The sequence below is a fragment of the Anabrus simplex genome, chromosome 3 (genome assembly GCF_040414725.1).
Source record: "Anabrus simplex isolate iqAnaSimp1 chromosome 3, ASM4041472v1, whole genome shotgun sequence".
NCBI classification, from domain to species: Eukaryota; Metazoa; Arthropoda; class Insecta; order Orthoptera; family Tettigoniidae; genus Anabrus; species Anabrus simplex.
In genome coordinates, this window is record NC_090267.1 from 463,533,941 (window position 1) to 463,561,763 (window position 27,823).

General features: G+C 39.5%; 1 protein-coding gene across 1 annotated transcript in view; it reads left to right on the forward strand.

The window, feature by feature from the left end:
- LOC136866862 (dihydropyrimidinase) overlaps nt 1-27,823 on the forward strand; it is a 120,324-nt gene that overhangs the window by 40,773 nt on the left and 51,728 nt on the right. The window contains exons 5-7 of the mRNA XM_068226873.1: nt 1,417-1,544; nt 17,830-18,009; nt 27,276-27,389. Of these exons, the coding sequence (XP_068082974.1) occupies nt 1,417-1,544; nt 17,830-18,009; nt 27,276-27,389 (422 nt within the window). The remainder of the gene's footprint in view (nt 1-1,416; nt 1,545-17,829; nt 18,010-27,275; nt 27,390-27,823) is intronic.

Genomic DNA, 27,823 nt, shown 5'->3' on the forward strand with positions numbered 1-27,823 from the left:
TTATCCCTTTCAGACCGAGTACGCACAATTGTGCGGGTTCGTATTTTAGTTATCCCTGACCGTATTTGATGTTTTTTCGGCGCTACACCGGACTGCAGTGATTGTGCAGGACACGTGGCGTGTATTTCAATTGATTTTAGTATGCGCTTGACCGCCAGGGCGAAGGAAGAAGAGTTTAAAAAGCACAGTTGATCGGCGAGATGGCAGGAAGCAGTAGTGCCGAAAGTAAGTATTTATTTACTGCGTTTATATTAATCTAGAAGCTTTACTGAATACCGGAATATATTCAATGAAGTGTGTACATTGGTTAGTGAACGTAAATTTTGAAGCTACACCATCGTACGTGATACAACAAGGTTTTGAATTTTGATACGCACAATTGTGTGGGTCCTGTTTTTCGGATGTTAGTTTTTATTTTGTAAAATAAACTATTAATATGTGTATTGAGGAGCATTTTAGTCAGTTCTTGACGTACAAACAAAAATTCACACCTCCAGTTTTCTTTCCGGTCTGAAAGGGTTATACATCCTGAAATGTTGTCTCAAGACTAGGATCAACTATCTAATTTATTGGAATTATCTTCCTTATTTTCATTATTTGAGAAAGTATAATCTCAAATCGAACTGTATTATTTCCTATAAACATGTAAGTTCATTAGAATGATATCAATCCTATCCTCCTGCTGAACATTCATATTCCGAGTTACCTGTGCTAACTAATTTCTAATATGGCAGAATAGTGTGGTAGATTTAAGCTCTACATATACATATACATATACATATACATATACATATACATATACATATACATATACATATACATATACATATACATATACATATACATATACATCATTGCTCCAGAGGAGTGCGCCAAGCTACATGGGGGATTCATTCATTCCATTCCTTACTGGTCAAATGACTTGACACAGGCTGTGGATTATCATTATGATAAATGTTTTCTAGCAGCTACCAGGTATTTTAGCAAATCATACCACAGTCTTCCAGTCATTTGTGTTATCTCCAGATCTGGACTCTTAGAATAATTACTTCTTCCTGAATTAAACAAATTTTAATGGCTTTATGGACATCAGTACAAGGGAGACTGCAGTTTTTAAATATATGTACACAACACGTGTTCAAAATGCTGTGAAGAATGGAAGAAATATTGACATGCAAATATATCTACCCTGTGGATTTAAAACACCTCTATGCACCATGACAATAATGTTTGCGATGAGAATAGAGTGGTAAGTTCACGATATTTTCCATCTGACCTTGCTGTTAATAATTTCAGAAATTGCCAAAATTTTATTTCCTACTCATCGAATTGTTACTAAATCTTCAGAATGATTTATCAACGAGGATGAGTTCAAGTGCATTTAAAAAATCTGTTCATTACTTTTACTGTGTGCAGTTGACTTCGCCATCCCTTCGAAAGGGCAATCCCTCATCGAAACATACCAAAAGAGACGTGAGGCTGCTGCAGGGAAAGTTTGCTGTGACTATGGACTTCATGTAGGAGTTACGTGGTGGTCCGACAAGGTATGTGAGCTACTTCTCTCTGCCAGTGATGTAGATTTTGAAACAGAAAAGGAAGTTTTACTGTTGATTCTTCATAGGTGTGGTAATTGGAAATTGTGTGACGTATTTAACACTTTCAGTGCCATGTGTAAAAATATCCGACTCCCTGGCTGAATGGTTAGCGTATTACTAAGCGAGTTAACCACGTGGTTGTGGTTAGGGTCACGCAACTGTGAGCTTGCATTCCAGAGATATTGGGTTTGAAGCCCACTGTCGGCATCCCTGAAGATGGTTTTCCGTGGTATTCCATTTTCTCACCAGGCAAATGCTGGGGCTGTTCCTTAATTAAGATCATGGCTGCTTCCTTCCCACTCCTAAGCCTTTCACATCCCATCATCGCCGTAAGATCCATCTGTGTCGATGCAACATAAAGCACATCATAAAAGGTCTGTGTATTGATCTTTGGTTCAAAGGGCCATGGTTGGGCAGAGGATTTTAACTGTGTACGGTTAATTTCTCTGGTTCACTGGCTATCTTAATACAGTATATATAGGGTGATCTTTTTAAGGTGGCAACTGTTTCTTTTCTGACCGGGCGAGTTGGCCATGCAGTTATGGATGCACAGCTGCGAGCTTGCATCCGGGAAATAGTGGGTTTGAAGCCCACTGTCGGCAGCCCTGAAGATAGTTTTCCGTGGTATCCCATTTTCACACCAGGCAACTGTTTCTTCATTAAGACCACGGCTGCTTCCTTCCCACTCCTAAGCTTTTCACATCCCATTATCACCATAAGACCCATCTGTGCCAGTACAACATAAAGCACATCATAAACAGTCAGCATATTGGTCCTTGGTTCAAAGGGCCATGGTTTCAATTCCTGGTTGGGCTGAGGACTTTAACTGTGTACAGTAATTTCACTGGTTCACTGGCTATCTTAATACCGTATACATAGGGTGATCTTTTTAGGGTGGCAACTGTTTTATTTTCTGGATAAATAGCATACATACAAGTTTTACAGACCTTTGATGTAGCCATCAGCATTGCGTACATGTTTTCAGCAACACAGAAGCCTTTGGATATTGGATTGGATTATGTACATATTTCTCATTTTTATACTACATATCATCTGGGCTCTAATCATTAGTAAAGTCAAACCTCGGCATGATGTCCCATCTGATTTAAATTTTTCCAGTGGGAAGTAAGGTAAGGTCTCTCTGTAAATTTGGATATTTGTCAGCCCTTGATAAGCAGCTTGGGAAAGAAGAACTCTCATGACAAAAGTAAAATCTTCATGTATGTAAAGGTTACATTGGCACCCAATATATGAAAGTTTTTATTTCAGGTAGATGATCTTAGATGAGAGTTTGATCGAGAATTCCTTCTAAATTAATTAACTACCGGGGGTCCACCAGCCCCTTGCTATCTAGTTTTATGCATCTGCCACTTTTACTACAATTCTGAAATACCTAGGTCCCTCACCATAAACCAGGGTAATATAACGAGATGTGGGTTACAGGCTAGAAGGCAGCAGGAATTGTGAGCGCCATTATTAATTCATTATGGGTACCTTGAATGAACCCGTAAAACGAACACAAATACGAAGAACATGTACCTTACAACAGGAGGTGCACCAACAGACCGGGAGCAGGTACTGTATAGGCTGGGAACTGTACGCTGCATGTCAAGCCTTGCATTAGCTCACATGGCAAGGGTATGGTGGGAGATGTGATAATGGACAGTGCTTGAAGGTTCAAATCCCATGGAGGTCATTATTTTTTTCTGCCAATGCCTGGGATATGGTAAGGTTGCATACCTGATAGTTTTCAGAGACTGATTTGTTTATTTGGCCCTATATAGGGCCGTGTGTATCGTTTCATAGTGTTCTTCTTCTTGCTAGGGGCTTTACGTCGCACCGACACAGATAGGTCTTATGGCGACGATGGGATAGGAAAGGCCTAGGAGTTGGAAGGAAGCGGCCGTGGCCTTAATTAAGGTACAGCCGCAGCATTTGCCTGGTGTGAAAATGGGAAACCACGGAAAACCATTTTCAGGGCTGCCGATAGTGGGATTCGAACCTACTATCTCCCGGATGCAAGCTCACAGCCGCGCGCCTCTACGCGCATGGCCAACTCGCCCGGTGTTTCATGGTGTATGGAGCTGGCTTGGATGAGGAGATGATGGTCTGTGGCTAGGACACAGGCAACATACAGGTAGAGAAAAGTGTGCCCCATTGGAACAATAACAACATGCGATGGCAGGTAGGTACGTAGCTGTGCGAACTCCACTCCTTCGAGACAAGTCACAGCACAGCATAGCACAACACAACACAACACAACACAACACAACACAACACAACACAACACAACACAACACAACACAACACAACACAACACAAAGCTTGTTCACTGTCTCTTGATATATTCCAGTGATGAGTATGTGGATATGTTACACATCTATGGAGAAGCTAGACAGAATGCATACAAGGCACAGCACCTGTATCAAGAACGCTATCCAGATAGATGACAACCAACAGGCATGATATTTTGGAGTGTGGAAAGACATTTGTGGACTACTGCATCCCTGGGAAGGACACAACCTTTTTGAGATCATCCCATGACATCTGCTCACAATGAAGAGGTTGTGTGGGATGCTATCTGGCATAACCCTCACACTAGCACATGGGCCACTGCACAGGAGATGAACATCAACCGGGTATCCATTATGTGGATATTGCATATCCAGCGGTTTCTCCCATACCACCTGTACATATACCAGAATCTCCATGGTCATGATTTTTGAAGCCTGGGTGATGTTCTGTCAATGGACTCTACAACATGTGGACACTGATCCTGCCTTTTTAGGAACCATCTTATCTATGGACAAAGCATGCTTCTACAACAATGGAACCATTAATCGCCATAACATGCATTACTGGAATGTGGATAATCTCCACTGGGTATGACAAGCAGCTTTCCAGGTACAGTGGGCATGAACATATGGTGTGGCATTGTGGGTAATCACCTCATTGGACCCCATTTCTTTGTGACCTTTGACTAGAGAACGCTATCTGCAGTTTCTCTGAGATGAACTACCACTGGTTTTCGAACACGAGTTTTCCTTGACCACTGCAGGATGTGGTTTCCACATGGCAGAGCTCCAGCACACATGGTGGTGGTTGTCCAGAACCATCTCAGTGTGACATATCCTGATAAACTGATAGGAAGGGGATGACTTGTCCTCTGGCCCGCTAGGTATAGCCCGGTCTTACTCCCCTGGATTTATTTCTGTGGGGCCATGTAAAACAACTGGTGTGTGACAGGAGCCAGCCAATACTGGTCACCTTATACAGCTCATAACCGAGGGCTGCTGATCCATTAATCCAGAGATGTTCCAACATGCTAGACGGTTCTTTAAACATCGCACACCACTCTATATCGACTACAGAGGTCATCAGTTCGAGCAGGTGTTGCGTTAAACGACATAGGTAATTAAAATCCTGACACATGTTTCCTAGCCTCTGCCAAGCCAGCTTCATACCGTATGTCACCATACCAAAGGCCTTTCTCAGGGCCAAATAAACAAATCAGTCTGTGGAAAGTATTACATATGCAATCTTGTCATATCCCAGGTGACTTGCTGTAAGAAAAAAAGAAAATATATGTGTGTGGAATTCGAGCCTCCTAACCCTCGATTGCTGTTCATTTCCATATCTCCTACGATGTACCTGCCAAGTGAGCTATTGCGAGGCTTGACATGCAGCTGGGATTTCCTAGCTTATACAGTATCTGTTCATGGTCTGTGTGTGCACCTCCTTCATATCTGCGCTAGTTTTACAGGTTCATTTGGGGTTCTCCTTCACATCTGTGCTAGTTTTACAGGTTCATTTGGGGTTCTTGTAATGTATTAATGGTGGCATTCACAATTCCTGCTGTTTTCTAGTCCGTAACCACACATCTCATAGTATTTAGGTTTAGGGAGAGGAATAGCCATAAGATCAGCCAATACAGTTGGGATGGACAGTATGGAACACTCATCGATTTTACATTAACAGACAGAGAATGAGGAAGATATGTCATGAATAGGAAGATAATCCCCAGTGAAAGTATAGAGGGTGATCATAGAATATTAATTGTGAAATTAAAACAAGTAAAAATCCATAAAATTGTATTGGAGAAGAAACCAAAGATCAGGATTTGGGAATTGGAGGACGAAGTTGCCTAATACGGAAATACGAAGTGTAGAAGAAGAGTGGGACAATTTAAGACAGACATTTGTGGAAGCAGCAATTGAGGTATGCGGAAAAACAAACGCAAAGTTTAAGGGAAAGGAGACATGGTGGTGGACAGACAAAATAAAAAAGAAATAAAGGAAAAGAACAAGGTGAAGAAAGAAATGGATAAGGAAAAGCAAAAAATGTATCAGAGGGATGAGGATAAGATAGAAAGGTTACATGTGGAATACAAAAGTAAAGAGGAGTATACCGGGCGAGTTGGCCGTGCGCGTAGAGGCGCGCGGCTGTGAGCTTGCATCCGGGAGATAGTAGGTTCGAATCCCACTATCGGCAGCCCTGAAGATGGTTTTCCGTGGTTTCCCATTTTCACACCAGGCAAATGCTGGGGCTGTACCTTAATTAAGGCCACGGCCGCTTCCTTCCAACTCCTAGGCCTTTCCCATCCCATCGTCGCCATAAGACCTATCTGTGTCGGTGCGACGTAAAGCCCCTAGCAAAAAAAAAAGAGGAGTATCAAGGAAGAAAACGAGAAATGTTGGGGAGAGTTTACCAACAAAATTGAGCAAGATAGTCGAGGAAATCAGAAACTATTACACAGAGTAATAAAATCGAAAAGAATAAACCAAGAAAAAATCAAGGCATTAGAGAGAGAAGATGGATCGATTGTTCATGATGAAAAGGATCTTCAGAAGGTGATGGCAAAGTATTTTGTAAAACTTTATAATGAGGATGACTGCTTGGAGGAATAAGGAGATAATAAAATGGAAATAATAGATGGAGAAAAAGACTAGAACCCGATAACATGGTTGGAACTTGAAAGGGCAGTGAAAGCAATGATCGAAGGTAAAGCAAGTGGAAAAGACGAATTTAATGCTGATTTGATTAAGGCAGCAGGAAGCATTGGACTACAGTGGCTATACCGAGCCCTCAATGCCATATGGAAGGATAAAAGGATACCTGAAGATTGACAAGAACGAGTCATTGTACCATTGTTCAGAAAAGGATATAGGAAGAAATGTGAAAATTATAGAGTATAAGCCTTTTACCACATGGGCTAAAAATAATGGAGAAAGTCATAGACAAAAGTCTGAGGGACATAATAGAAACACTGTTAGAGGAAGAACAATATGGCTTTAGACTAAATAGATCAACAATAGACATGATATTTACAGTGCGAACGATAATGGAAAAACATCTGGAAAGGAACAAGGAAATCATCTTTGTATTTTTGGATTTGGGAAAAGCTTATGATACAGTTAAGAGAAAACATGTATGGGAATGCCTACTGAAAAGTAATGTACCAAAATCATTAATTAACAAGATAAAAATGTTTTATCATGAGAGTAAAAGCAGTGTACAAGTGGGGAGTGGTGACTCTGAAACATTTTATACAAAAATAGCTCTCAAGCAAGAAAGTGCACTGTCACCATTATTGTTTACTATATTAATGGACAAAATCATAAAACGTGTAAAACAGAGTATCAGTAGTGACAAAGTGAATGCTTTGGTATTTGAAGATGATGTGGTGATTTGGGGAAAGGGAGAAAAGGAAGTACAAAGGAGACTGGATGTTTGCAATGAAAATCTGAAGGAGTTTGGAATGGTAAATAGTAAAAAGAAAACTGTAGTCATGCACTGTGGAAAAGAGAAAAAGAGAAGCCAAGTGAATATAGATGGAGAACGGTTAGAGAATGTAGAACAGTTTACATATCTGGGTAGCATTATTAATGGAAGTAATGAAATCAACCCTGAAATTAATAACAGACTAAGTAAAGGTACAACATTTTATCATCAGGTCAGAGAGCTTTTATGGGATGACAAAGTAACCAAGAGAACAAAATTAACATTATATACCGTATAATCCCGAATACCACCCACCACCGAATAAGACCCGCACCCTAAATTTGAGACGGCAAAATACAGAAAATAAAAATAAAAAGTAAAATAACTTGCATACCTATTTAATTTTCTTCAAATATACCACAAAAATAAATTCAAACAGCTTACAATTAATAAAATCATCACAAAAATTGAAAATAAAATTGGTCCAACACTCAGATCATTCACAATTCACCGTCATCTTCTGAAGTTTCACCATAGGAGCTTTCGTCGCTGGCATCCTTCCACAAATAGTCGTCCTCACTACTGTCCACTGAATTTGAAATTCCACATTTCTTAAAGCTTTTGGACACTAGATCGTTGGGAATGCGCGCCCATACGGTCTTCATCCAGCTGCATATTAGTCCCACTTCAGGCCTCTTCACTCGTCCAGTTGGTGTTAACGCGTGATCACCATCAGACATCCATTCAGTGTACAACTGTTTCATTGCAATTTTGAAAGGCCGGTTCATGCACACATCCAACAGCTGTAGAATAGAAGTGAGTGCTCCAGGAATTATCGCAAGATCAGTTTTTCCTTTCCTCACCATATATTTTACGGCGTCAGTTGTATGTCCTCGGTAACTGTCTAACACAAGCATGTTTTGGTTTTGTAACAAAGCTCCCAGGCGACGTTACCAAACGCACTTCACCCAGTCCTCAACTAACGAACTGTCCATCCGGCCGGACTCATGTGTTCTAACAATAGCACCAGACGGCAAGTTTCCTTTTGGAAGTGTTTTCCTTTTCAGAACCACATACGGAGGGAGTTTGGTTCTATCCGCTAATACGCACAACATTACTGTGCATCATTGCTTTTCGTTACCACCTATTCTGATGGTTAGACTTTTAGAACCCTTCATATCCACTGTATTTTCCAATAGCATTTCAAAATAAACAGGTGTCTGGTCAGCATTCCCAATTTGTGACAGCAAATAAGAATTTTGCTTCTTCAAATGAATAATGTGATGCTGAAAGGCTGTTAATTTTTCTTCATAGCCCCAGGGAGACGTTGTGAAATAGACATACAGTACATCTCCGAATGCACAATCCCTTTCTCCGATAAAAGTTTCGGATCCGTCCGCGGCTTGCAGTAAAACCCTGTGTTTTGAGTTCTTTTGAGATGATATAGATGTTGATTCCCATAGGGAATCAGAAATACTGTATTTGTTCCGAATGAGTAAATTTATAATACAATGCCATGTCATGCCTTACGTCTTGGTAGGTGTGCTAGGTACCAACTGATGAACCTAGCCTAGCACACGGGGGCAAAATGCTGGCAACCTGGAATGAGTTAGCTGGAAAATTTATAATGTCTAATAACGGACCATTTATATTGGTATTCTTTTGAGATCTCTAGTGCTTTTAATTGACACATTTCACTAGAAACACCATATCCTAACTCATGTTTTTCTATCACAAATTTGTGGAGTCGTTCTTCAATTTCCAGAAACACTGCACTCCGCCTGCAGAACGCTCTGCATTCACCGTTACTTTTTAGAAGTTTCTCCTTCTTCTTCTGTCAATCACGAATACACAATTCATCAATATCGTACTTTCTGCCAATGGCACGAATTCCGTATATATCAGCTTTGCTTACAACTTTAAGTTTCTCCGCACAGTAAATGACCGCAGGCGCCATCTTGAATCCATCACTTACTATCGAGACAGCACTTTCACAGGAGAGATACGGAACTCGAATGTGAGCGAGGTAGACTTCCGTAACCAACAGTCTCAACTCTTGCAAAGTACGATATCCCGCGAGATCAACTATTCGCGCACCCAGCATGCCAGCAACACTTATGAAGCAAATGACGATCGAGCATCCGCAGCAGCAGCTTTCATATTTATCAACTATTTACCCATATTCTTTGATTTACTGTATTTCATTACCTTACATTCATGTTTACATGCCACTGTAACCGTACTGAGAAAAAAATCGATCTTGTTTTCTAGAACGCAACTAAAACACAATAAGACCTGAATGCCCGTTTACATGTGGTACTGTATATTGAGTACAGTAACCGTATTCAAATCTATTTTAATACACCATGTAAACATAGTAAATATTTACGAGAATGAATGGCTTGAATACGACCCGCACCCAAGATTTAGAACCAATAAATTGGGGAAAAAAATGCGGGTGGTATTCGGGATTATACAGTAAACAGTATTTCATACCAATTGTAACATATGGACTAGAAATGCTGGTAACTAACAAGAGACAAGATAGTAATATCCAAGCAGTAGAATTGAAATTTTTAAGAACACCGGTTGAAAAGACAAGAAGAGATAGAATACAAAATATTAAAATCAGAGAAGAGCTAAATATAGAACCGTTAGTACAGAAGATACAGAAAGCAAGACTGAGATGGTTTGGACATGTAAAATTAATGAGAAAGGAACGGGTAACAAGAAGGGAATTGGGAAGTGAAGTTAAGGAAAAGAGACCAGTTGGAAGACTGAGAAGAAGGTGGATGAATCAGATTTGGAATAATATTAGAGAAGCTGGATTGGATGTGGCGGAAGTAATGGAGCAGGAAAAGTGGAAGGACAGAAAGGAGTGGAGGAGGATTGTTAACCACACCCAGGCGACTGGAGTGAGACATTGATGATGATGATGGTGATGAGGGAGAGGGATCGATATATTTCAGAATTGTAATAAAATCAGCGAGTTGCAGAAAACTTGATCGCAAGGGTTGGGTGAACCACCTAGTATATTAAAAAATAAAGGTATGGGGATCAATGTAGGCTAAATTAATTAATAGTGTTTGTCGTGTTACAAATGACACCCAACAGTGGAAGAAGTCTTTTCATATTACATTATACATAATACTAGCTGTAGTACCCGACGCTATCTGGGTACTTCTTTGAATGTAAGCTTTTATGATTTTTGTTACTGTTAATTAAGTGTGCAGTGAATTCTTGTGGACTTATTTATTGTGACATTATTTGATATTACACAAACTATTTTGTAGTTTTAGAGTTGTTGTTATGTGCTTCATTTTAAGCTTTAATTTTAGATTACAGTATGTTATTTTACATTAAACTTTGTCTTTGTTGCAGCCCAGACTCTCTGGGAAGTAATTGATCCTTTCAAATAATTAAAAAAATATAAGTAATAACTGTATGTATTTACATGTGGCTCTATAAGTGTGATGAACATGATAGCAACTGTTGTTGGGACTGTCACTAATCAGCATACTGATCCTGAAAATTGTGGATTTAATGCTAATCTTGGTTGTTTTTGGTTATTTTTACATGTCAGCTTTTCTTCACCCCATACTCATAAGGGTGATAGGAGTGTCTTACCCGCATTTTTTTTTTTTTCAGATAGCAAGTCATATATGTACCTAATTTGGTTCAGAGCTGTGCTACATCCACACATACATCCACTATCTTAGTCACTTTGATCCACACATACATCCACCATCTTAGTCACTTTGAACATACTGTATTCTTTTTTCACCCCTTCTCACAGCCCTATACTGATGGGAGATGAACTGAACTTAGCGGCATTTGGACATCCAAAGTGTCACTACTTATCTCAGCAACCCTAAAAACTATTGATTCAATGCTAACATTGGTAATTTTTTATTAGTTTTACATGTCATCTCTCTCCACTGCCACCCATAGGGGCAATGGAGATATCTTAATCCCACATTATTTTTTTCCAGATAGCAAGTTATATGTGTACCAAGATTGGACATCTTCTTTTCCATCTCTTCTCACTGCCCCCCTCCCAACCCCCATGCTGATAGGACTGAACTTTAACTTAAATATCATCTGGAGTAACATTATTCATCTCAGTGACCCCCAAAAATTATGGATTCAATACTATTTTCAATTATTTCTACATGTCATCCCCTCTCCCCAGGGTTGCTAGTGGTGTCTTACCCCAACAGTTCAGCTGAAATTGCTATATGTGTTCCAGAGCTGTGTTGGAATATACACACATACATACATTTTTATACTGTACCGGTACCAGTAATGCCAGTACAGCATTTATTTTTCTTAAATATAACAAAATATTTCTACAACTTGAGAATACATTATCTGCATAAATTTCAATGTGGAGCTAATGACATATGCCGCGGTAATTCTGACTATAGAAAGTTACACGTCACCCAGGCCCGGCTGATAGTGTATTTCATTTAATATCTCCACTAATTATTATTATACAAAAGGACAGACAGTGCCATATGTGTGTTTTAATAATGCCTACAAAATTTACTAGTTTTTACATTAATTGTGACAATATTTTAAAAAAACTACAGTAGACTTGTGTTTTCTGTGTAACTTTTACATAATCTCCGCATTTGTAAACCTTGACTTTAAAATACAAGTGACTGCCATTAGTCTTCGATAACATCCGGCAAGAGATCCTCATCACTGGATACACGGTTCTTTAGAATTTCTTGTCTGTGGTGATGTTAACTAGAGGATATATCGTTCCGTGGTTTACGAAGGCATCGCAAGTGGATTCTAGGAGCACGCAGGAAGTTACAAGTCTATTGTAAAGGTGATATGAACACTGTTGAAATAAATCAGAACTTAACAAGATTCATGCATATTTTTGGAAAGAAACCTCCCTCTGTACCCACTCCAATTGTGTACTGCACACAGCCTGTGTCTAACTGCTCATGCTCATCAAGCTAGCCTCAAGTGCGGGCATTTCCTGGTACAATATATATATGTGAGGGGCGTTCGATATATAATGCAACACATTTTATTTATCGGCCAATTTCCGTTTTAAAAAATTGGAATTTTGATTGGAATATCTTGGAATTTTTGAATATTCCTGCTCGTCTCATAGAGTTTCATTAATTTCCGATAGGTGGCAGCGTTATAACTAGCCTTCAGAATGGCGTCTGTAACGGAGGTGCATACCAAACAGAGAGGAATTATTGAGTTTCTTTTGGTGGAAAACCAGGGCATCAGAGATATTCATAGGTGCTTGCAGAATGTCTACAGAGACCTGGCAATGGATAAAAGCACTGAGTCATTAGGCGAGGTGTGTTTCATCATCCCAAAAAGGTTGAGCAAACCTGTCTGATCTCCCGCGTGCCGGCTGGTCGCACACAGCTGTGACGCCTACAAAGTTGAAACATGCAAATTCCCTTATTCGAGGTGATCGATAGATCACAGTCAAACACCTCGCTGCTGAACTAGACGTCTCTGTTGGTAGTGCTGACACACTTATCCACTAGTTGGAGTATTCAAAGCTTTGTTCCTGCTGGGTTCCTTGACACCTAACGGAAGTTGCAAGTAATTAGTATCATTGTAAATCCGTATTGAAATTCACTATACTATTAAATTATTAATTGTTTATTAATTACTCACCTATTCAATACATAAAAGTCTTAGAATTACGATTTTTATCCTTTCCAACTAATGTAACACAGATAAAAATACTAATTTTAAAACTTTTATGTATTGAATAGGTGGTTGATTAATAAACAATTAATAATTTAATAAGTATACCTAATGGAAAAGAAATGAACATGATGTTATTTGCAGATTATATTGTGATTTGGGGAGAAGACGACAGGAAGGTTCAAGAACAGTTGAATGTGGTGAATGGGAAGATCGAAGAATGTGAATTGAAAAGAAGTGTAGAAAGGAGTAAAACTCTTGTTATGACTAAAGAGGAGAGAGAAGGGAAAGGTCAGATTAGACTTGCAGACAAGCCCCTCGAAGTAGTGGAAACGTTCAAATACCTGGGGAGTGAATTAATGGAGAATGCTTGACTGGATGCTGAGATTAATAAGAGGATTCAAGCTGGAAATTGTTTCTATCATAGTGTAAGAAACATGTTATGGGACAAAGATGTGCCAATGGAAGCAAAGGATACTATGTACAAGATGTAAGGTAGAGGAGGGTAAGAGTACGCGGACGGGTAAGAGTACGCAGTGGTTTAATTCAACCGTTGGTAGCATTGATAAAGATTTCGTGGTGCAACGTGGCAAGAAGTTGCTTACTGAGTGCTGTTTACAAGTGAGTTGGAAGCTCCGTGAATTTCGCTGCAAATGAGAAGTAAAATCCTGTTTTGGATACTTTCACTGTATATTTTATTACTCATATAATAAGAGTGTAAGGTTAGTGAGTTTAAATGGAGTGAATTAGTTTTATACGTTAACAATTGCGTATTCATGTACTCCACGCTACTGTGTCAAAATTTACTATAACGCTAACACTTCTGCCATCTAGCGAGTTTTTCCGGTATACTGAACAGAACGGCCAAGAGTACGCGCCACATTTGAAGGTGCGTACTCTTGGCCGCCTTCCGAAAAATGATCTGTTCTTCATTCTTTTCTTTACGGTAGTCTACGCGATCAGGTTTCTCTTGCGAAATGTTAATTATAATTGTTATTATTATCAATAATATTATCTTTCAGATCGTCATCATGGGTAAATACAAACGGACGACAGATAGGAGTATTTTTACTCAGGAAATGTTTGATAAAACAAAAGTACTCCTAAGGAATGGAGAGAGTGGCGAAGAAAATAGGAGTCAATGAGGCTACCCTTTGGAAAAGATTTAAAGCAGTGAGTATTGTCTTTCAGGCTCCAAATTAGTTGACATAGTGTAAAGAGTAAGATGGGGGAAATACAATTTCAGTTAGCAATTTTTATTGTCTTTGCAGGGTACTGTTCCGGATTCATTAGGCTGATTTAAGAAAGTATTTAATGAATCCATGGAAAGTGAGCTCGCAAAACATGTTCAAGACTTAGATTCAAGATTTCATGGAATAACCAGAAAGCAGCTGATGAAAGTGGCGTACAATTTCGCAAGTTTGAACGGACTTCAACATCCTTTCAATGAAGAAAGAAAGCAAGCTGGCAAGGACTGGGTAGTGAACTTCTGTAAGAGACAGGGCCTCTCTCTTCGCACCCCCGAGCAGTGTAGTTTAGGCAGAGCTATGGGGTTTAACAAAGTTCAGGCAAGCAGATTCTTTGTCAATTTGAAGGACTGCATCGAAAGATTCCAGTTTCCACCTCATCGAATATTTAACATGGATGAGACAGGAGTTTCCACTGTTCCAGACAAGTCACCTAAAGTTTATGCGAAAATTGGTAAGAGAAGTGTTCGAAAAATTAAGTCTGGGGAGAGAGGTCAGATAATTACAGCTGTTTTTTGCGTAAATCCGACTGGGAATTACATACCAGTGGGTCTTACCTTCCCTAGAAAACGCATGAAATTGGAACTTTTCGAGGGTGCGCCTACAGGCACGTTGGCTATGATTTCAGATTCTGGTTATATGAACACAGAGCTTTTCTTGCAATGGTTACGACACTTCATTAATCACGTAAAGCCTTCTGCCGTTGACCCTGTTCTCCTCATTCTGGATAATCCTGTGTCTCATTGTTCTCTCCCAGCTGTGATTTTCTGCAGAGAGAATCACGTAATTCTCCTGTCCCTGCCACCTCAAGCAAGTCACATGATGCAGCCACTGGATAGGGTCATTTTTGCTCCCTTCAAGAAAATCTACGCTGAAGAAGTGGAAAAGTGGTTGTGTTCTCATCCAGGGAGAGCTGTCACTCAAATGCAGGTATCTGGGCTGTTTAAAGCGGCGTTCAATAGAGTAGCAAATACTGAAAAGGCGGCAGACTCATTTTCTGCTACGGGTATTTACCCATTCAACCCTAATATTTTTTCGGAGGAAGATTTTCTTCCCGCAGAGGTCACTCATGTTAGAATGCCCGAAGAGGACTTCGAAGAAGATTTGGTAGAGAAAGAATCTATGGAAGTGACCTCAGAGGTGGAAAGAGTTGAAAAGACGACCGAAGAGACAGCAAACGATAAATCTAATGGAAGTGTTAGGATCAATGCTCTTTACCCTCTGCCGAAGTACGAGAACAAAAGTTACACCAAACGGCATGGAAAAAGGTCTGAAATACTATCAGATTCTCCATACAAAAATGCACTCGTGGAGAAACAAGTAAAAAAGGATGAAGAGCTTCGTAGGAAGGCAGAGAGGGTAAAATCTAAAGCTGGGAAGAAAGACAGAGGAAGAACACTTGCGAGAAGTTCGACTAGGCGTAAACTTAACTTCGTCACGTCCAAAGTCACTGATAAACCCTCAACCTCAACTTCAAACGCGGTCGAAACTGAAACTGTAGAATACGTCTGCCCAGGTTGTGGTGAAGTGCAGGATGATGATGCCTGGGTGCAGTGTAATGAGTGTTCTGAGTGGTGGCACGAACTATGTTCCTCTTACGAGGGCGAAGGCGCTTTTGTTTGTGACTATTGTCAGATGTTTCCAGACATCTTAGCTGTTTTCAGACATTTATTTTCTCACTGGGTATAGTTGAAAGGTGTTTTAATTTTATTGTCTTATACGACGGTAAGATTTTTATTTACAGGGAAATTATAAAATAAAAATTGACATGCGTACTCTTGGCCTCCGCAATGCGTACTCTTACCCGCCCAGGGCGGCCAAGAGTTCGCATTTCCCAAAAATTGTTTGAAATAAAATAATGTAATGTACTTGAATAGTAATGTGTTCTAACTATGTATCAACGTTGTTTGATTGTTTTACTTTTATGTAGTGAAGTTTTATGAATAATAGATAGCGTAATAAGAAAGTTATTAACCAAAATAAACTAAGTGCATACTCTTACCCTCCTCTACCTTATTACGTACCCATAACAACTTAGGGAGCAGAAACTTGGACAATGACAAAGAATGATGAGGGTCGAATACAGGCAGCCGAAATGAAGTTCTTGAGGAGTATGATACAGAAGAGTAGAAGAGACAAAATAAGCAATGAGAAAATCCAAGAAGAAATTGGAGTGGAAAAAATGAATGATAGAATAGAGAAGAGCCGACTAAGATGGTTTGGGCACATAAAGCGAATGAGTGACGAAAGAATGCCAAAAAAGGTGATGGAAATGCAAATCCAAGGAAGGAGAGGCCGTGGACGACTACAATTGAGATGGAAGGATACAATCCAACACAGTATTATAGAAAGAAACCTGAACTGGGACACAGTGTTGGAGGAGGAGTGGTGGAAAGACCAAAGAAAGTGGAGAGGAACCATATTTGCCCCTACCCGGCTACAGCTGGATAAAGGGAAATGATGATGATGATGATGATGAATGACCTAATGGAAGACCATAAAGAGCAAAGGAGAAACATCTCTGCAGAATTACTTGCTTGTTATGAGGCTGAAGGTGACAATTTCTAGTCAAACCTTGTCACAGGCAATGAATCATGGATTCATCACTTCAAACTGGAAACAAAACAGCAATCCACGGAGTGGCACCACACCAACTCTGCCATGAAGAAAAAGTTCTAAATCATACCCTCAGCTGGTAAAGTCATGGCTGCGGTCTTCTGGGATTCTGAAGGGGTTATTCTGTTCAAAGTCCTCTCTCGTGGTGTAACATTCAACTTGAAACTGTATTGTGCTACTCTAAGGAAATTGAAGAAACGACTTCAGCGTGTTCGTAGCCACAAAAATGAAAACAAACTTCTCCTTCTCCATGACAAGGCAAGACCTCACACAAATCTGCGCACCCGACAGGAGCTCACAAAACTTCAGTGGGCTATTCTTCCTCATCCACCCTACAGCTCGGATCTCACGCCTTCTGATTCCATCTGTTTGGCCCAATGAAGGATGCACTTGGGGGGAAGCACTACATGGATGATGGAGAAATTATCAATGCAGCACGACATTGGCTCTGACATCGACCGGTCGAGTATTAAAATGCAGGCATACAGGCCCTCACATTATGGTGGCGTAAGACCGTAGCATTGAACGGAGATTATGTTGAAAAACAGGGTATTGTAGCAAAAGGATTGGGGAATAACATGGTATATTTGAATCCTCAATAAAACCAGCCTGTTTTTAGAAAAAAAATGTGTTGCATTGTATATTGAACTCCCTTCAACACTCTAACAAACAACTATCTGGATACCTGCTTTTTGTTGTGTTGAGGTTGCATGTTATAAGGCATGGGATGTGTTTATTACGTGGTACCAAAAAACTGTTAAAATTTCTCTCACTGTTAACAATTCTCTCGTACATACAGAATGTGGAGTAATAAATCAATGACAAAGCTCTTATCCTATGTAGAAATATATCCTTGCATTACCACCATATTTATTTGAGAAATATGCTTTCCCTCTCCAGGAAGCTCAGAAATTAGAAACCTGGAGATAAATTCTAATAAATTCTTTTCTAATTTCTAGGTGAGGCAAGAGATGGAAGAACTAGCCGGAAAACATGGTGTGAACTCATTCAAGATGTTTATGTCCAAAAAAAATAACTGGATGATGACAGATGCTGAAATGATTCCTGTGTTTCAAACTTGTCGTAGGGTGGGTGCTGTTGCTCTTGTTCATGCTGAGAATGGCAATGTGATAGAGGAGGTAAGAAAAAAAATTAACATTCACTCAGAATAATAATACATAATGTTGATGGGCCATCACCTCCCTCATTCAACTTTGTTTTGGTTTGATGCACTGGAATTTTGAGTAGAAGAGGGTCAAATGCAAACTTGACTGTGGTAAACATTTGATCAAGAATGGTGCACTGGCCCAAAAGTCTTAGGCGAGGGACGTCATTTATTGCTACAATTGCCGCTGTGATCCTCTCCCGCATGTGCATTCCAAAACTCGCCCCAAGGGTTTGAAGTATGACACCCAAATATTTAAATTGATTCACTGATTCCAGCTTTCTTCCCTTCAAGTAGATAACATCGTCTCTGGATTGTCTTCCACCTCTCCTAAACACCATGGTCACAGTTTTCTTTTCATTGATCAAAAGATCATTTTTCTCTGTTCAATCTACCAATTTTTTTAAGGATTCCTGAAGTCTTTCTTGGCTTCTCAAAACCAGGGTCATATCATCTGCATATATGTACATTGTTACGTGTTCAGTTCTCGTGGCTGTTACCACATCATAAGTCGCAATATTGAATAATAGAGGGCTCAGTGGATCACCCTGAAGCACTCCAACTGTTTGTTGTAAAGGAATAGAGGGTGTGATGTTATCGACTTATCGTCTGTGAATAGGTAGTATTCTGATAGAATGTTTTTTAGCAGTCGAGTGATGTGGGATGGAATCCCAACTTCTTGAAGTTTTAACAGCAACATAGTCCTATTTATGGAGTCGAATGCTTTAGAAAAGTCTATAAATAGAGCAAAGAGCTTTCCTCGTGGATGTCTTAATGTTTCTCTAATCTCGTCATGTAAACATCTTACTGCCTGTAGTGTAGATCTTCCTACATGAAAACCAAATTGTTTCTCTGGAATAATTAGATCTGCAATTAGCAACAATCTTTTCACAAGGAGTTTCATCAGGATTTTAAGTAATACACATTCAAGGGCTATACCACGACAGGAATTTGGGTTACTTGAATCTCCTTTTCCTTTATATAATACTTTAAGTGTGGCTTCTCTCCATCTATCTGGTATGGTTCCCTGAATGAGGCATTGATTTAGTAGGCATATTATAACTTCTTTAAGATGTTCATTAAGGATCTCATCAGGTCTGCAGGATTTTCTGTCCTTACTTTGAAGCATTACGGTTTCTACCTCCTTGGTGAATAGTTTAAGTTCTACAGGGGCTTGTTTGACTATAATTTCTGGCCTGGTATCCCTAGACTGTAATGCTGTGGAAAAATGTGTTTCCCATGTATCCATACCGATATCTCTAGGGAACTTTGGTGATATTTTTTTAAATATTGAAAATGGATCTTTTTCTGCCATTTCTAGCTTTTTCCTTTCTTTTTGCAGGAAGAATTTAGTCTTGGCCTCCTTTATGATGGCCTTATATAGTTTCCTTTTATCAGCATACTCTGATAAGTCTGCCACAGAACTAGATTTTCTTGCATTATGTAAGGCCAATATCATTTCGTAACTAGCCAAAAAACATGCTGAATCGAACCATGGATTGGCTTCTCTGTTACAGTCATTCCTTATTACTATGGCATTTTTTATGATAATCTCCATTTTTACTAGTGTGTCATTTATGTTACCCCTGTTAATCTCTTGTATAATCTCTGGAACTTGACTGATCATTTTGAAGCTGAACCATATCTAGACTCCTATATATTTTGGTTCTATGTTTAGTGTGTTGTGGTATTACTGAATCCATATATAGATTTATCGTTACTGGAAGGTGTTTTCTGAATATTATATTCATTAGGGGTCTGGTAATAAAAGACCTTATTTCTTTCATATTACTGAAAAAGATGTCTATAGTACTACTACCCTTTGTACAGAAATATGTCTTGTCATCTTGGCTACTAAGTAGTGATACACCTCCACCTTCAAGGTACTTTAACACAGCCTTAGATTTCTGTGTCGGACAATCTATCCTGCAATTTAGATCTCCTCCAATCAGTATGTGATCTGTTTTAGGAACCATTGTTATTGCCCTACTGAGGCTATCAATTACTTCTTCCTCTTGAAGTTCTGGTTGAAAATAAACCCCCATGAAGATTCCATGTGTTGTCCTCAATCTTAATACATTGCTAGTCTTGTAAATTATAGAAAGTGGTGCCATTCTTGGACTCAAAAGACAGAATATGCCCCCTCGAGGACGACCTGCATTACCTTGTTCTGCGAAACTATGTATGGCATAGAGGTTGAGCGCTGACCAGTCAGATGTCAGAAAGCATCATCAATTTCGTGTAGACAGAAAACACCACCATGATAACCAGGCACCCAGCACTAGTTATCTAAGACTTCATTTTTTTCTTCGTCAGGTAATTGCCATGCGCCAGAACTTTGCCGTCTACATACAGTGGGTACAAATGGCACTGTGTTTTAAACTAGTTTCCACTGTCTTTGACTGCCGTTTTGTCTAGGTCATAGCAAAGTCCCATTCACACTGTAACATCACATAATACGTATCTTGTGAAAAGCACACCTGCTTGCCATGATCGTTAAATCATGAAGTCGATATGGTCTGACACTATAGCTAGCCAGTTCAAGTCCCGTTGGTAGAAAAATTTTCACCATCGGAATGTTGGCCAAAAGGGTAAGACCGGGCAAGTTGGCTGTGCGGGTAGAGGCACGCAGCTGTGAACTTGCATCCGGGAGATAGTTGGTTTGAACCCCACTGTCGGCAGCCCTGAAGATGGTTAAACATCATCAGTTTGGCCGGTTTTGGAATCATGTCATCCCATAAAAGTGTTCTTACTTGTTGGTGGAATTTTGATCCCTTTGTCACTCTGTTTGTAATTTCCTTTCTGACCAAATTATCACTGGAGATTATTTCCAAGGTAAAGAAAACTATCCACACACTCTAACTGGAGGTCTCCTAGTTTTACACTTGCTGGACGCTCTTCTCTGTTGACTGCCATCACCACTGCCTTGGTCTCGCTGATGTTGAGGTTATATTCCTGGAACTGGGATTTCCCTACGTTGAGTCTGGTCTATACTTCCTCTTCTGTTTCATCCCAAATCATATCATCAGGAAAGGCCACTGCATTCAGTTCACCTAACTTTCCCTTGATGTTCTTCATTATATTGTCCATAACAGTGATGAACAGTAGTGGGGACAGTGCAGTTCCTTGCTGAATACCACTCTTGGTCTCAAACCATGATGATCGACCTTCCCCAATTTCTACACAGCTAGTACAGTCTACACTAATTTAGCAAAATACTCCTCCCAACCCTGGAGGATATACTTTGTTTTACACCTACCTACCTACCTGCCTGCCTGCCTGCCTGCCTGCCTGCCTGCCTACCTACCTACCTACCTACCTACCTACCTACCTACCTACCTACATCTTCACTATAGACTGTTACGCCTTTCAGCATTCAGTCGGCAGGCCTCTGTGAATTTACTATTCACTGTCACAATCCTCTATTTGTAACTAGTTTTGTAGCCTCATTTAGTTCTATATCTCTTATTTTTAAATCATTGGAAACTGAGTCTAACCATCGCCATCTTGGTCTCCCTCTACCTTTCTTACCCACCATAACAGAGTCCATTATTTTCCTAGGCAATCTATCCTCCTCCATTTGCCTCATATGACCCCACCACCGAAGCTGGTTTAGGTGTATAGCTTCATCCATTGAGTTCATTCCTAACTTAGCCTTTATTTCCTCATTCTGATTACCCTCCTGCCATTGTCCCCACCTGTTTGTACCAGCAATCATTCTCGCTACTTTCATGTCTCTTACTTCTAGCTTATGAATAAGATATACTGAGTCCACCCAGCTTTCACTCCCATAAAGCAAAGGTGGTCTGGAAACAGACCAATATAAAAAAAGTTTAGTCTGGGAGCTGACTTACTTCTTGTAGAATACTTATGATCGCAACTGCGAGCTCGCTGCATTAGCTTTACTGCACCTTGAATCAATCTCACTTACTATATTAGCATCCTGGGAGTACACATATCCTAAATAACTGTACTTGAAATTATCTACCTGTTCCAGCTTTGTATTCAAAATTTGCCATTTGATTCCCTTGGATTTCTTACCTACTGACATCACTTTAGTCTCATTGCATCTATTTTCAAGTTCCAAGATATTAGACTGTAGGCTTTTGGCACAATCTGCCATTAAGATCAGGTCGTCATCATAGACAAGACTACTTGCTACATTTTCACCTCACTTAATCCCTCCTTGCCACTTAAACCTTTCAGCAGATGATCCATGTAAACTATGAAGAATTACCCTTATTACAGCCTTATCTAACCCCTGTTAAGTACCTTGAACCAAGAACTCATTCTACCATCAATTCTCACTGCAGCCCAATTGTCAACATAAATGCCTTTGATTGATTTTAATAATCTACCCGTAATCCCATAGTCCTCCAGTACAGCAAACATCTTTTCCCTCGGTACTCTGTCATATGCCTTCTCTAGATCTATGATACATAAACATTACTGTCCATTCCTCTGTAGCATTTTTTAATTACCTGCCGTTTACTGGAAGTCTGATCCTGAAAGCCCTTCTGTGGTCTGAAACCACAGTGGTTTTCATCCAACTTCCTTTCAACCACTGATCGCACCCTCCCTTTCAAGATGCCAGTGTACACTTTGCCTGGTATACTGATTAATGAGATACCTCAACAGCTGTTGCAGTTACTGGTTTTATCCAATCTGAAGGTACAAGGCATGTTTTTTTTAAGTAAGGACCATTTGAAAACAACTACACAACGAAGGGCGATTTTCAAACACCACATTTATTTACAGATTCTACATACTTTACTCTATCTTTCAACATAGCTGCCAAGTTTGTTTAAACACTTATCATACCTTACAACTAAGTTTTGAATATCCTCTACATAGAAACTTGCTGCCTGCTCCGATAACCAAGAGATCTTGATCTTGCAGTGGGACAGAATCTGTTTAGCCTTCACCTTTACAGGCAAATGTGTGTGTCTCCATTCCATGCTCTGTTGCTTCGATTCGGCCGTGATATATGTGAAACCCATGTTTCTTCTCCCGTTATGATCTGACTCAACTGTCGTCACCTTCTTTGGTATAACGAGTCAAAAAGTCATCAAACAAAGATTTGAGTGTTCGATGGCGTTTTTGACTTGTTATGCCTTTGTAGTCAATATTGGTGAAATAGTCCGACTCGTTGGCTGAACGGTCAGCGTACTGACCTTCGGTTCAGAGGGTCCTGGGTTCGATTCCCGGCCGGGTCGGGGATTTTGACCTTAATTGGTTAATTTCAATGGCACGGGGGCTGGGTGTATGTGTTGTCTTCATCATCATTTCATCCTCATCACGACGCGCAGGTCACCTACGGGTGTCAAATAGTAAGACCTGCACCTGGCGAGCCGAACCCTTCCTGGGATATCCCGGCACTAAAAGCCATACAACATTTCATTTTCATTGGTGAAATACATTGAGTTTCCGTGCTGTCGGTGCCATAATTTTCCATGTTTCACTGGCATAGATCACTGTTGGCATGACGAGTGTTTTATAAAGTTTGAGTTTTTTTCTCTATTCCAATATAGTTGGTCCATTGTTGGACATAATAAATTTTCCAGCTAACTTTCCTGGTTGCCAGCGTTTAGCCCCAGTGTGCTAAATTGGGCTCATCAGTTGGTAAATAGTACACTTACCAAGACGCATGGCTAGTGCATACTCATTCGGGACAAATATTTCAGTTTCCCTACGAGAATCATCATTTTTTTTTCTCTATGTCAATCATTGACATGGAAGAGATGGTCACAAGTGCTGAAAGACTGCTGAGACTTTACCAATTCTGTAGCGGACATATACATCTATACTGCCATCTTGTGATAAGACGCTAATGATGTAAGTGAGTCGTTTCACTTGTTCGACTGGATGCTGCCCAACGGTGATCGATGTGATAGTAGCATGATTAGCAATCAACATGGTTTTTGTTTCATCAACACTAATGTGTAGTCCAACTTTCCCAGCTTCAGTGTCTAAGCTGTTAGTCATATCTTGTAGACAGTTACTCGTTTCTGTCAGCAATGCGATGATATCATTGGCAGAACTGAGGTCAGTGAGCTTTATATGGTCATTCCACGAGATTCCAGTGCTTGGTTCATTCAGCGCATTCTGCATAACAAAATTGGTGATAGGGAGAAACAGAAAGGGTGATAAAATACAACTCTGTCTGACACCTGTATCGATGATGAAGACAAAATTCAGGCAACCACTTGGCTCTGAAAACCATGAAAGTAGTTAGTGTGACATAAAGAAAGTAGTAATAATAATAATAATAATAATAATAATAATAATAATAATAATAATAATAATAACTGTTCCGAGGTATCTATGGAACAGCAGAGGTGAAAGAATGTGTGGGCTAGAATGGGTCTAACTACAAGGCCACAAGATGAATTTAAAATTTCAATAAAGGTTATATTTTCAAGAATATCAAAACTTAACAAGATTTAACAAAGAGCTTTAGACTTCAACAAAAACCAGCGAGTCAAACAATAACCAACTATCCGGTCCGAGACCAAGAAAACAATTTTCCACTAGGTGGAATAACAATGAAAGGCAGGTACAAGAATAATTTTACCAGTTCAGGGTTTTTTTACAAGTTTTGGGCTTCGAGCCCCACCTTCACAATCCTTGAGCTATTAGCCCAACTTTACCAAGATACAAATTTGAACTAAGGGGCAGAAAACCCCATCATACCAAGGAGCACTTGCTCCTAATTACCATGTTAAGCCACCTATAGGCCCCCATCAAAATACAAGAAAGAGCAGACCCGCTCTTGATTTTACAAGCCTATCAAAGGCCACCACAAACTTTACTTCTAACTGCCCTCAAGGCACACTTACAAAGAAACAGGGGTATCATGTACCCAACCTACAGGGCCTTCGCATGAAGAAAAAAAACAACAAAAAACAACAGGTTAAGTACAGAGAGGACTGGAGGCGTGAACTTGCACTCCTAAATACACATTTTAAAACCTAAGTGGTGCTAGGCCGATTACACAGGGGCTAATCCCAATCTATGGAGGTGACTAGTATACAAGATAAATTAAACACATTAGAAGGAAAAGAAAATGGTTACAAAAACGTAGTCGCCTCAAATTCAAAATGAAGAGGAGCTCGAGAGGGTAAAGCACTCTCTATCCCCGCTTTACAGTTAAAGAGATTTGTAGATTTTACATAGACTGAAAAGGGATTTACATTTTAAAGAGGTGGGTTACATATTAAAGGTTTCGAACCTTCCCCGCAAGTTAAACTGCTGAGCTAGCGAGAAATAAAGATGTTAAAGAGCCATTACCTTGTTGAAGAGCTGCTGCCTGAAGAAAGAGGCGCTTCCCGCCCCCTGCTACATATTTACACACTTAGCAAGATGTTATACGAGTGGCCCGGAGACAAGAAAATCAGCAGTTTTATACCCTCGCGGAAAATTCGAGACCTTTCATGAATGATTAGGACCCGCCCACAAAAGTTTTATTGGCTAACAGCAAAAACTTATACACAAGGCGATGAAGAAACACCTTATTGGTGGGAAATTAATTACAGAAATTTAGGATTGGTTAAATTCAAAACAGGCGGAAAGAAAGCTTAATATTGCCAACCCTCAAATAAAAGAACAACATTTAGTAAAGACAAAACTTATGAATACAAAATTTCTCCAAGAAAATTCATTCCTTTGCACCAGAGTGCATAATCATAGTTTTTTAAGCAGTGACATCTATAAGAGAACGTCCACACTTCTTCATCAATGAGAAACAAAAACAAATCAAAATACACACGGTGACATCTTCTGATAAACAATAGAGTTGATTCAGTTGTTAAAGTTCAGGGTTTCTCCTATAGAGAAGTTTCAATTGGTGCAAGATTTGAACTTGCGTCGTAGAGGTGTATCGCCCGGTACAACAACAACAATAATAATAATAATAATAATAATAATAATAATAATAATAATAATAATAATAATAATAATAATAATAATAATAATAGTAATAATAATAATGGCGGCCTCTGGAGAGATGCAGGTCTTTCATATTGACACCTATGGGTGACCTGTGCTTCTGTGGGAATGATATCTAATATCAAAGATAGCACAAACAACATCTCATAGATGAAAGTCTACTGTAACATGTTAGTTGCCACGGGGGTCTAATTGGACCAGCGGTATAGGTGTTATTTTATTAATACCTATGCCGGTCTGACTGGGCTGAAAACAGCTGGTGGTTAGGTGATCTGAAGTGGAAATCTTATATTAACTGCTCGCATTCTAGTGTGGAAAAATGAACCACGGTATTTCAGAGACTCTTTGGTAATACGATGACATAACATTCTCACCCAATTCAGCTGGCTACCAAGTATTGAACACTTACAAAATGATGCAATGTGCGACGTTACTTATAGGCTCAATTGAGATGAAATATGATTTTACGTAGTAATGAGCAAGGTGAAATTGAGAACTTGAACAAATTATTAGACATTACAATGTATTTCAGTAGGGAGATTTGATGATGGATGGTGAAGAGACTCGTTCCCTGTTGAAGGCTTGCCGGCCAGATGAGACCCCTTGTTCAACAACCTAAGAAATTTTAGTTGGCAGCCTGTCTTGGCCAGCCATTGGAGCAAACCAAATCTGTGTCCCATAGGTTGCACTCGTTGGCATGGCAGCAGGCTACAACGTATGATTTTGGCTCTTGAGCCAGTCAGCTCCCTGGTTGCATCTAAGGAATCACTAATTCTCATAGACACTAACACGAAATAGACTTTGTCATAGTGAAAGCAAGCAAACAATGTGGCTTGAAGTTCCCACGCCAAAACTGATGTGAAAGGCTAAATAATGGCCAGTGCTCGATCGGGTTGTCAGTTTTATTTTAAGTGCATGCAGAGACCAAAAGTAAATGTGCCGACCCGATTGGGACAGTTGTGAGCCCCTGAGTGTTAACATTTTTGCCTCGCTTATGATTTCTTTATTACCAGTACACATGCAAAATAAAATAGGAAATAAGGAAGAAACGTGTTTCATTCATAATGGCACATAAGTGGGGGATCGCCAAATGTAGCGTGGCAGCTAATGTGTTAAGGAAGTGTGGTGGTAAAAATTCTATACTGATAATTGCAGATTTTCTCATTCTCGGATTTGTATTGTATAATATAAAATTTGAATTTCACATATGTTTACAATTTCCAGTGATTGTAGGTTGCTCTAGAAAAAAAACAATTAATAATATGCTCTTAAATTCACGTAATCTATTTTCAGAATCAGAAGAAGCTGCTAGAATTGGGCATCACAGGTCCCGAAGGCCATCTGCTGTCCTGTCCAGAGGAAGTTGAAGCTGAGGCTGTCAACAGAGCTTGTGTTCTTGCTAATCAGGTTTGACAACCAATTAATGTTCTTATGAATGTGACACCAACTAGAGGGAACAGATAGATAGATGGAAGGATAGATATATAGATAGATTATAGTTTTACCTGCTAAAGGTAGGAACACTGTCTTACACTAAACTGTTAATATATCAGGGACATTCCACATCAAATTGGATAAAAATGCTGCATAAATTAAATTTAGGTCTTTTAAAAATTGCAAAAATTTTAAAATAAATGTAGAAAAGCTTAAAAATCAAGATTATGTAAGTAAAATGTTCTTAACTGTAATAGCAAGTTTATTGCATAATATTATTTTTTCTGAATTCTGAGGGCTGTATTTCAATTATCCTCAGAGATAGAAAATTGAATGAGGTGTTATTTAACAAAAATAATATTCACCTTTTAATGATATGTAAATCATGTGTGTTCATGATATTATTG